Source organism: Puma concolor, chromosome A2, assembly GCF_028749965.1.
Source record: "Puma concolor isolate L17-30 chromosome A2, mPumCon1.1.hap2, whole genome shotgun sequence".
Lineage (NCBI taxonomy): Eukaryota > Metazoa > Chordata > Mammalia > Carnivora > Felidae > Puma > Puma concolor.
This window is the reverse complement of record NC_141668.1, coordinates 113797067-113808653: the sequence shown is the minus strand read 5'-3', so window position 1 is coordinate 113808653 and position 11587 is coordinate 113797067. Positions and strand designations below refer to the sequence as shown.

At 56.7% G+C, this 11587-nt stretch overlaps 1 protein-coding gene across 1 annotated transcript; it reads right to left on the bottom strand.

The window, feature by feature from the left end:
* Positions 1-9677: 9677 nt before the first annotated feature.
* H1-10 (H1.10 linker histone) lies at positions 9678-11184 on the bottom strand. The gene has a single exon (XM_086697298.1). It carries the CDS (start codon positions 10818-10820, stop codon positions 10179-10181), a length of 642 nt encoding a protein of 213 aa, XP_086553424.1. The 5' UTR covers positions 10821-11184; the 3' UTR covers positions 9678-10178.
* Positions 11185-11587: the final 403 nt, after the last annotated feature.

The following is an 11587-nucleotide window of genomic DNA, read 5'->3' as shown; positions in this document are numbered from 1 at the left end:
TTTAGCTTAAAACCAACCTGGGTGCTTGCCGAACACAGGGGACTAGGGGGAGAATGCTGTAGAGGCCAAAACTCTGTCCTAACCACAAGGAGCATAGGATCTGGTTGAGGAGAATACCCCATCACAGCCCACCAAGCCCTATCCAGATTCCCAGCCTCAGAGCAGAGCAGGGTACGAGGGTGACATGGACTTGGGGACCGGAGCCGGGCTGACCATCCGCCCCGGCCTGGTCAGAGTCCCTGTGATGTACTCTGCAGACTCCTCCTTGGCAGTGAACCTTCTTTATAATTATTTAGAATGGTTATCTATTAACCTCTCCCCACCCAGATCATTAGTTCTCTGAAAGCAGGGGCCGCTTTTTCACCGTTATTTTCTCCCAGTGTTAATGGTAGGTATTTAAGTACTTGTTAGGTGAATGTGAGCACTTACTACATGCCCCACCCTGGGCAAGAAGCGGCAGGCATTAGATAACCACCACACCTGGCAATTGTGGGTGTGGGTATGGGTGTGCGCGCGCGCCTAGCGCCTATATCCAAGGGACTGGAAAAGCCAGAGGGCCACTGTCAGTGGGGTCTCCAGCAAACCTCCGGGGAAGAAGAGGGTGCACGGACCATGGAGAACAAGCGCGGGGCGCTGGTGAGACAGGAGAGGCCCTCCTACAGGATGGGGCACAGAAGAATCTCCAGGAGCGCTAGGGCCGCTCCGCTACTTCCCCTATGGGGCATCAGGGAGACCAGGAGCACAAAACGCTGCGCTGGGCTTTGCACGGAAGTGGGCCGACGAGAGGAGGAGGAAGGGCGGGGCGGACCCATCGCGCTCCGCGGGTGGCAGGCTGCCCTGTACGATTGGACCACCGCGCAGACGCAGCCCGCGAGAGGCGGGGGCGCTGGCTCCAAGCCCTATGCAAATCAAGGATCGCAATTCTCACCAATCAGAGGGGAGCTCCGGCGCTGTTCCTGCTAATGAGAGCGCGCGGCACGCCTTCGAGTTGGGGTGGGGGCGGGGAGCTGCGCGGGGGCGGGGTACGGGCTAGTCGGTTGTCTCGGAACCCGGACAACAGCGGAGGCCCGCCTTCCCCCGCTCTCCAAATTCCTCTTTGGAGCGGCCTCCCTTCCGGCTGAGGGGGCGGAGTTGGCCCTGGGTGGTTAGCGCTCCGGCTTCCTGCACCCTGCAGGCGGGGGCGTTTTCACTGTGACCTCGTTTTGTTTGGGCTGATTTGCGTGGGCTTTTGGTTGTTAGTATTACCAAGAAATTTAAAAATACATGTAACTAACCAGAGATTGACTGTTACGACTATTTTGTCATATTTGCTTCAAATTTAATAAGCAACAAAAATGAAATTCCCTTTTTTATTACCATCTCCACTACTTGTCAGTGTTGGAAATCACTGTGGTGGGGACTCTTCTTTTTTTCTTTTTTCTTTTTTAATTTTTAGTTTTGAGGGAGAGAGAAGGAGCGGGGTAGGGCGAGAGAGAGAGAGAGACATGGAATCACAGAATCCAAAGCAGGCTCCAGGTTCTGAGCTGTCAGCACAGAGCCCAATGCAGGGTTTGAACCCACCAGAGATCATGACCAGAGCTGAAGTCAGATGACAGAATGTCCTCAGGCGCATGTATCCTTTTCACTCAGGTTTACTTGCAAATAAATGTGATGTTAAAAGCACATTCATGTACCTGATAACATATTTTGTGATTTTCAGGTTTTCAAAAATGGTTATCTTCTTGGGCATTTCGTTCTGCAAATTTTTTTTTTCTTGGCTGGGTCAACAGCCTTCATAGGTATTGCCAAATTGCTCTCCACAGATTTTCACTTATTTCAGGGACATATGAATCCCACCTTTTGCCAATACTTACCTTGCTTACTTACAGCAGTGGAACACCTCTTCTTGTCCTTTGCTTTTAAAGAATAAATCTGAGGGACAAAGAGGGCAGCCTTCACCTCCCAGTTGATGTGGCCAAGTCAGGCCAGGGCCCCAGCTGTTTCCTGGGGCAGGTGGGACAGCCCTAAATTCTGTCTGGCCCCTTGGCTGGGCCCCCCAATGGCAGCTCCCCTTACCCCTGCTTTACCTGTGCAGTGACCGGGCCTGGGTCAGGGCCTTAGGGGATTCTTCCCTCCTCTTGTAGCCTTAGAAGAGGCAGAGGGTCCCTAGTACTCCAGGTCCTAATAGACAGGTATCTGCCCGCATCTGCAATCCATCTAGATCCATCTCCTAGTACAAAGCCTGTGTTCCTAAAGCCCAACGTGCTTCATGTAGAGGTAGAACAGACTAGGGCAAGGGAAGGGCTTGGTCAAGAACACATAGCTAGGCATAGGTTAAGTTGAGGACATATCCAAGGGGCTCCTGACCTGGGAGAGGTGTTCAAACTTAGAGAGTCTGGACAAGCTCCTGTTTGCTGCTGCAAACACCCGGAGGATGGATTGGTGATGGGAACCAGAGATAGTAATGGGTGGCCTCAGACTCCTAGATCCTCATTCGGCCTGTATACCCTCCCTCCCCCTTCGCAGCCAGAGTGAGAAGCAAGTGGTGGGAAGGGTGGGAGGTCATTCCTTGGGGAAAGGAACTTTGCCTTAGGCTGTATAGGGGGGGGCCCAGTGAAAAATTGACAAAGTCCAGGGGTGTCTGTGTAGCTTAGTTAAGTGTCTGAATCTTGGTCTCAGCTCAGGTCATGGTCTCACAGTTTTGTGGGTTCAAGCCCCACATTGGGCACTGTGCTGACGGCATGGAGCCTGCCTGGGATTCTTTCTCCTCTCTCTCTGGCCCTCCCCCACTTGTGCGCACACGCTCTCTCTCTCTCTCTCTCAACATAAGTAAACAAAAAAAAAAGATGTTTAAAAAAAATTGACAGTGGCGCCGGGTGGCTACGTTGGTTGAGCGTCCGACTTTGGCTCAGGTCATGATCTTGCAGTTTGTGAGTTCAAGCCCCACGTCAGGTTCTGTGCTGACAGCTCGGAGCCTGGAGCCTGCTTCAGATTCTGTGTCTCCATCCCTCTGCCCCTTCCCCACTCACGCTCTGTCTCTCTGTCTCTTGAAAATAAATAAACGTTAAAAAATGTTTTAAAAAATTGACAAAGTCCTTTGGCTCCTCAGAGACTTCATTTGCCCATCTGTGAATCAGGAGAGTGGGTACTCACAGTTGAACTGCTAGGAGCCCAGAGCAACAGATGCTGTTTGTTGGGAGACCAGAACCTACCCCTGGGCTGGAGCCCCTCATGTAGAGAAAGATGAGAATCTCCCTTTGCATCCAGGACTCCAGGGAGGAGAGGCATGCTGCAGACTTCCCAGGCAACACCTGGTGGGCTGCAGAAGCTAGAGGAAGGACTATTTGGAGGAGCTTGGGGCATCAGTGAAAGGGGTTGGACGATTAAGCTGAACAACACGAAAAGTTTTCAAGGGCGGTCAAGCTGGGGCAGGGCCCCAAAGCCACACTCCTGGCCCCTAATGGAGGTAGCCAGAAGACAGGCACTGGGAGAGGTAAGAGGAGGTGGGGAAGAAAAAGGGCCTCTGGAAGCATGTGTCTGCACGGTGCATTGCACGAGGCTCTGGAATCCTAATGCCAATCCTGTATGGAGAGGGCGTAACCCCTGGTGCAGACTTGCGGTGGGGGCAGGCTGGGTCTCTGGCTTTCACCACTTTATAGCTTCCTTTGGCTTAGTTTCCATCACGGCACCACCATTCATTACTTCTTGTCTTGTGAAGCAGCCAGAAGGGGCCCTCACAGAAGATCAAGTTGGATGATCTCAAAAGGCGGGGAATCGTGGGCCCCCTGAGCTCACATGTGATTTTGTTTGGCCCATCTCGCATCTATTTGTTCTCAATTGTGGTAACATACACGTAACATAAAATTTGCCATCTTAACCATTTTGGTAGCACTACGTGTATTCACGTTGTCGCGCAACCGATCTCCGCAACGTTTGCATCTCGCAAAACTAAACTTTTGTGACCGGTAAACAACTCCCTTTTCTGTCCACTGTCCGGTCCCTGGCAACCACCACTCAATTTCCTGTCTCTGTGGTTTTGACCATATTTCATGTAAGTGGACTCATACAGAACTTGTCTTTCTTGTGACTGGGTTACTATATTTCGCATAATGTCCTCAAGCTTCATCCACGTCGTAGCCTGTGTCAGAATCTCCTCCCTCGCGAAAGTGGGGTAACACTCCGTTGGATGGATACGCCACATTCTACTTATCCATTCGCCAGGCGGTGGGCGCTTGTGTGAATTCCACCTCTTGGCTGTGGTGGACAAAATGCTGTGAACGTGGCTGTACACATCTCTTTGAGCTGATACTTTCAATTCTTTCAGGCCTATACCCAGAAGTAAAATTGCTGGATGATATGACGATGGTACATGTAATTTTTTTGAGGGACCTCCATACTGTTGTCCTCAGCAGCTACACCCATCTCACAATCCCACTGACCGTGTCCAAGGGTTCCAATTTCTGCACATTCTCGCCCACCTTTTTTTTTTTTTTTTTTTTTTTTTTAAGTAGTCGTCTTGATGGTTGGGCATTTGGAGTATTTCTTTTGGTTAAAACCACATTTCACAAGCGGGAGGTTTCACATCCAAAAAGTGCATAGTTTCTACATAAAAAATTCTCAGCAGGTGCTTCTGATGACTTAGCCCCCTGTGGGACCACTGGCAGGTTGAGGCACCCTCCCAAGCCCCCTGGATGGCCCAAGCCGCATCTTCAGACACATTGTCAGGAGGTGCTTCTAACACGGTCTGAGAAAATGGGCAGCAGTCAGCAGAACTGGTCGTCACTGCCTGTCTTCAGGTGGGGTCTGTGTCCTCCAGTTGGCCAGACCGCCCTGCCTGGCCTGGTGCCCATGCACATCTGTGTTAGAGACCCCCTGGTCTCGTCCCTCCTCACCCGCCTTCCATGCATGCCCAGTTTGTAATGGGGAACTGCGATGGCTTTGTATTGTGTCCGACTGGGCTAGGCCGAACTACATTTCCCACAATTCCCTTCTCTGTGTGTTTCCTGTAGGGTGGGCCGCAAGGTGGATTCTGGCCAGATTTGGAAGGAAGCCATCGTTGTGGTTGCCGATCTGCTGATTTACCTCCTTGGTGTGAGGCAGCACCAATGACGACTTTCCCTGGATTCTCCTTCGGTCTTGCTGACTCAGGGGTGTGCATGGTTAACTCTGACAAAGGGTCTCAGCTTCCACAGGGTACCATCATCGCCAAGGTCAGAGGCACCGGGAACCAACACAACAAGTTGGTCTGTCCTGGCGTTCCAGCTTGTGCGGATTCAGCCTGCTCGCGAGCTTCCCCTCCTGCCTGGGCACCTCCGGCTCCAGCCTCTGTCACAGTGATCCAGCCTCCTGGAAACTGTTTCATCGGCCCCGCAAGTGTGCAAGCCAGTTCCCTGTAACCGATCCAGTGTATGGGTGTGTCAGTGCCACTAGCCCTCCGGTTCTGCTTCCCCACCGAACTCTGACTGAGCGGGGACCCTGAAGCCCTGCTGACTCCTGCCTCATGCCTGTCAGTGTACCTGCTGCTTTCACCGTTCCCCAGACTCAGGAGCTTTTGTCACACTGGGGGCCTGTGTCATTGCTGCTCCCGCCTGGACTGTCGATCCCCCAGAGCTGCCGGTTTGTGTGTCCTGTGCATCCTCCTCAAGAACAGGAAGCAGATCCCTGCCTCCTCAGCCAGTGTGTGCTCAATGAGTGACCATGGACTAGGCCATACGAAAGACCCCAGGGCCTCTTTGTTGCCTCAGGACTAATGGAGCTGCTAGTACAGCTAATGGGCCCTCTGGCTGTATCACCCAAAGTCTGATGCCTGGGACAGAGGGATGGCAGCACCCCTCCACCCCCGACCTTGTGCTGAGTGCTCAAGCCCCTCACCCCCATCAGGTTCTGTGCTCAGTACTAAGCCTTGCCCTGGCAGAGGGACAGATTCAGCTAGGTTGTTCAGTCAGTGGAGACCCCATCCTGTGGTCACTAAGGCCCGCACTGCCTGCAAAGGGGCCTTTCCAGTGTCTTCAAGGCTGTCCTGGGCCCAGGGAGAAGTTGCATCTAGGGACCCAGAAGGCAGACCTGAGTACCACCCCCTCCGCCTGAGGAGATCAAAGGGAGGCAGGTCCCAGCCCCACGAGAGGAAGAAGGGAGGGAAATCCTGGAGACCCCGGCCATAGGCAGTGTGTTTGGACCCCCTGGTTAACAGATGGGTGAGTAAAAGAAATCTTTCTTGGTTCCATTTAGAGACAAGGAAACTGAGGAATGGGGAGAACAGTCTTGCCCAGAACAAAAGACATGGTGGACCAGATCCAGAAAGCTGGCCTCAGCCTCCAGGGACCTGGTCCCACCCAACCCCCATCCCTATCAAAGGGTGCAGAGAGGAGACCAGGCTGGGGCCATTGCTAAGCCCGTATTTTGCAGATAAGCAAATACACCTGGTCCCTTGCTTCCTCACTGCACCAGGGTCACTTGCCCCAGGAAGCCCTCCTCCAGAGCCTCCCAGTGTCATGAGCCTCCAAGGTTCACCTGGAATTGAGAGTCTTTGAAGTGAGGTCTAAAAGACACAGTAGGTAAATGCTGGGTCCCGGGCTCCTCAGTCCCATGCAGGAGCTGAGTGTGGTGTCAGGGCAGGAAATACAGCCTTCCCAGTCTCAGCTCCAAACCCACACGACAAGCTTTTGAACACTCCCCTCGCTGGGGCTGTCACAAGGCTGAGAGGAGACCTGTGCAGCTTGCCTTAGTGCTGGCCACATACAGAGTGTTCACATGGGGCTGCTTACGGCCATCCATTCTTCAACTTGGGGTGCAGGTCAGAGATGTGGGCCCCACCCCAAGGTGCAGCTCAGCTTGAAGGGTCTGAGTGAGCACCCCGAGAAGAGAGGAGGGGAAGGGCCTGTGGGTAGACGGTGGGACACTGGGAAAGTCCTTTCAGAAGAACAATTTAAAGGGATGACAAGGTGTCCAGGATGTGAGCATGGGAGGGTAAAGTGGGTCAAAGGAGTGAGAGACCAGATTGCAAGCGACAAAAAAACAATTCAAATGAGCTTACGTAGAAAGCAATGTATCAGTTCACGTGGCAGTCAGATCTAACTAGCTTCAGGCATGGCTGGATCCAGAGGCTCCGTTAATGTCCTCAGATTATCTGTCTCCATCTTGTGGTTCCAACTTTCTCAGTTGGGGTTCCTTTGTCACATGGGCTCTCCCTGTGTACTGACAAAAATGGCTACTGGTAACTCTGGCCTCCTGTCCCTACCTGGGGGAGGGAGCACCTCTTTTTCAGTAGCTCTGGGAAGAGTGCCAGGATTGACACTCATTCAACTCACTGCCTTCAAGAAACTATTTCTGACCCAGTGGCTGTAGCAAAGTGAATAATGGAATGCTCTTCATTGGCCAGGTCCTCAGTCACATGACCCTCATGGAGAAATCCAGAGCCATGTGGCCTGAAAGTAGGGGGGTTTGGGTCATCAGAAAAATATTACAATGTCCTTTAATAGAGTGGGAGGCCTGCCCCACGGAGGGCTGGTCCATGGGCTATAAGGCAGGCCTTAGGATGGAGAGGACAGCCAGGGGCCCAAGTGTTCATGGAATGGAGACAGGAGACAGGACAGAGGTGGGGCGGCAGCATCAAAGCAGGAGGCCACTGGGGGAGCCAGATGGTATGAGCAACAGAGGGTGGGTTTGGGTGGGAAACACGGAAAGGAGGTGTTGAATAAAAAGGACCTGAAGGGCATTTTGGGGCCCTGGAGTTCCCATGATGTCTGTAAAGGATAGACTGTTGGGGGTGGGGGGGCTTTGGTTAGGAAGGACTCAGAAGGGATGGAGCTCAGTGTGAATTGTTGCACGGGAAGGTACAGTGTCCCCTTGCCCGTGGCCCCTGTAGCAGCCCTTCTGAACCGTCTCAGAACCTGTTACCTGGGAGCTGATCGAAAAGCTAAGTCCCAGGCCCTGGCCTCAGACTGATTCTTGGATAACTGGGGTGAGGCCAGGTGGCATCTGGGCTTGGGTTTCTGGTCTAGGGAATGGGTGTGGAATCAGAGATCACATTCAGCTGGTCAGGAGAACCATCCCCCCCCCCAGAATCCTGGGTAGGCCGGGGCCTGTCCTGGCCTCTAGCTGCTGGCAGCCTCTCAGGTGGCCCTGCAGGCAGTATGGGACAGGAGCTGGGCTGGCTCAATGATCCTGTAGCAAGGCACTGGCCGTGCCACCCCCCAGTCAAAGCTGCAAAATGGATGAAGCCATTACTGAAAGGCAAGTGGCCAGGGCATGGGCTGGCAGGGTGAGTGAATGGTCAGCCCTGGCCCACCATAGTCCCACATAGGTCCCAACCCAGGCCTCCTTCCTCCCTCCTGGACACCCCCAGTTCCCCAGAATCATAACAGTCACAGCCAGGCTAGTAGGTGGAGGGGCACCTTGTCCTCAAACCTTCTGCCTAGAGAGCAATGATGTGCCAAGGGACGTGTCTGGGACTTGTCCCTGAGGCAGGAGGTAGCAGGGAGGAGCCCCCACCGACTTTAAGACACTGAAAGAGCAAGTGGAGTGGCCACTCACCCTGCGTGGAAGGATCTGCAGGGTGACAGATGGCTGAAGTGTTTGCTCTGTGACCCCCCACTCTGTGTGCAAGGGGAGGGTAGTGGCTGCCAAGCCCTGCTCCGGGATACCAGCAGGCCAGGGGCGCTTCTCCAGTGATGCTCCCTCCCCTCTCCTAGTCTCTTTTTTTTTTTTTTTAATTTTTTTTTTTTCCAACGTTTATTTATTTTTGGGAGAGAGAGAGACAGAGCATGAACGGGGGAGGGGCAGAGAGAGAGGGAGACACAGAATCGGAAACAGGCTCCAGGCTCTGAGCCATCAGCCCAGAGCCTGACGCGGGGCTCGAACTCCCGGACCGCGAGATCGTGACCTGGCTGAAGTAGGACGCTTAACCAACTGCGCCACCCAGGCGCCCCATCCCCTCTCCTAGTCTCTAACACTAACACAGAGATCATCTCCATCTTTCACCTACCCCCAGCCCAGGCTTACCCAGTTTGGTACATGTACACACGCACTGTTCTAGAACATTCCCTAGCTTCCAGAGCCCTCCTTTGGCAGGGTTGTCCTCATAGGAACGTCTGTCAAAGGCTCAAATGGCCTTAAGACCTATTCCATATGCTGGACACCAGAGTGTCCCAGGGCTCAGGGTCACACTTTCCAACTTGTCCAGGAATCCTCCGGGGTCCCGCGTGTGCACTCCAGATGAACCAACAAGCTGAGGATCCGTGCCTTGCTCAGGCCACACCTCGGGTTGTGCTCAGTGTGCCAGAGCCCGAGGCCTCCACATTTCCAATATCCCTCTCACATCAACACAAAGTCTCAGTGAATTCGGAATAACTAACCTCTGCCAAGGCTCAGCCTGGTGGGGCCTCGTACGTGCTGAGGGGCCCTGACCAGTAAGCCCAAAAAGCCATGGCTGTCCCCTCCCCCTCTCCCCACCCCCTGTGGGGGACCGGACCAGCCTATCTCCAGCATGTTTCCACCTCCGCACACTAGAGATCAGTCCCTTGAGGCTCCTTCCGGCAACAGCCAGGCGCCCCCTCCCCGCAGTTTCCACCCCTCACGGAGAACTCCAGGCCTACCTAGCTAACATCCGGGGTACCCAAGACCCTTGGGACCCACCATCCAACCCAAGCTGCTCGCCGACCGCACCCATCCCTACTCCACTCGGAAGAAAACGAGAGCGGTTCAAAGGTTTAAACAATTTATTGTGCCCCAAAAAGGCCAACGGGAGGAAAGGAAGGCCGCGCGGCCCCGCGCCCCGCGCCCCGAGCGATTGTTTGTCGCGCACCCAAAGGCGGAGGGTGGGGAGTGGGGAACGGCGGCGCGGCGGCGGCGTCTCAGCGCACCAGGGCCCGGCCAACCCGCGGCCCCCGCCCTGGCAGGCAGGCGCGGCCTCGGCCATTGGCGCCTAGGGGCCGGTTACCATGGAGACAGCCGTTGCCAAGGGCGAGAGCCAATAGGGGCGTCGCCTGGCCGTTTCAAAAATCTAAAGCAAAAACAACAACAAAAAACCGCTACGGCGGCGGGGGAGGGGGGGCAGGAAAGGGGATGGAGGGAGCCCCGGGCCCTCCGTGCGGCTCAGAGCAGGGGCGGCGGTGGCCTGGCTGGGCAACCGTACAAAAACCTACATACACTTGGGGTAGAAAAACCGAACACCGGAAAGACCCGGCGGCAGGCCGGCGAGCTCACTTGCGGCCCTTGGGCACCTTGGGGACGCTGGGCTTGGCCGCCTTCTTCACCTTCTTGCCCCCGGCGGCCGCCGCCTTCTTAGCCTTGCTGCCTTTGTCCTTCTTGGAGGCGGCGCCCTTCTTGTGCGAGCGCTTCTCGGGCTTCTGGCCCTTGGCCGGCTTCTTGTCCGCGCGCCGGGGGGCGGCCGCGCCCGGGGCCGCCTTCTTGGCCTTGTGCGCGGCGGGCGCCGGGGCGGTGGCGGCCGCTGTGGCTCCGCGCCGCTCGCCGCCGCCCTCCAGCTTCTTGCGGTTGAGCTTGAAGGAGCCGTTGGCGCCGGTGCCCTTCACCTGCAGGAGCGTGTCGTTCTGCACCAGCGCCTTGATGGAGTACTTGAGGTAGGTGCGCCCGTTCTGCTGGTCGAACCACGCCACCTTCTTGGCCTCCGTGTAGATCTTGGCCAGCGACGAGCCGTTGCGCTCGCCCAGCCTGCGGATGGTCTCCACCACCAGCTGGCTGTACTTGCCCGGCTGGTTCTTCTTCTTGTTGTTCTTCTTCTTCTTGGACGGGGACAGCGCTGCCGAGCCGCCAGCCTTGGCCGCCTTCTTGGCCGCCCCCTCGGCGGTCGTCAGCGGCAGGGCCTCCTCGAGCTCCACAGACATGGTGGCGAGCGGGTTGGTGGCGGGCGGGGCGCGGAAGCCCGGGGGCCGCGCCGGGAAGAGGAAGGCGAGGGGCCGAGGGGGCGCCGGGGGACTGGGGGCGCGCGGCGGCTCCAGGCGGGAGCGGCCGCGGCCGGGCCTGGGGCCGGGCGGCAGGGCTGGGGTGGGGGCCGGGCCGGCCGGATCGGGGGTCCTGGGCCGGGGCCGGGGCCGGAGCCGGAGCGGAGGGGCTGGGGCGGAGGGGGCCGGAGCCGGGACCCTGCAGGAACGAGGAAATCGGCCGAGGAAGCGCCGCTGCTGCCGCTACCACCGTTGCCGCCGGAGCTCGCTGGGCGTGCGCGCTGCGCTCTGGTGAGGAGGGCGCTCCGCTCCGCCTTTATAGCTCCGTGGCGGACCACGTTGAGAACAACAACAGCCTGGTCTGGAGCCAGCGCCAACTTGTGCTTCTTGGAGCCCCTTCCTCGGCCTCTGGCTTCCCGGGCAGCGCCTCCCGGGCGCCACCGAGCCCACCGCCGAGCGCCCCGGACAGGGCCCGAGCCTGCGGCGCAGCGGAGAAGCGGCCTGCGCCCGGGAAGGGCTCGACAAAGGGGAACGGAGGGGTGCACCCTAGGCTGCGGGAGCGCGAGTGGAGGGGGGCACCCGGTTTGGAGGCGAATAGCGCGGGCCCCGGGGGAGGCCGCGCGGCGCGGAGCTTTGCGGCCGGCAGCCAAGAGTGCGCCGCGGCCACCTAAGCCCCGAGCGCGTCCAGGAGGCCCCAGGCCTGCCCGCAG

What these genes read in the sequence shown, in the direction of transcription:
- H1-10 (XM_086697298.1), bottom strand. Translation starts at nt 10,820, where the DNA reads ATGTCTGTGGAGCTCGAGGAGGCCCTGCCGCTGACGACCGCCGAGGGG.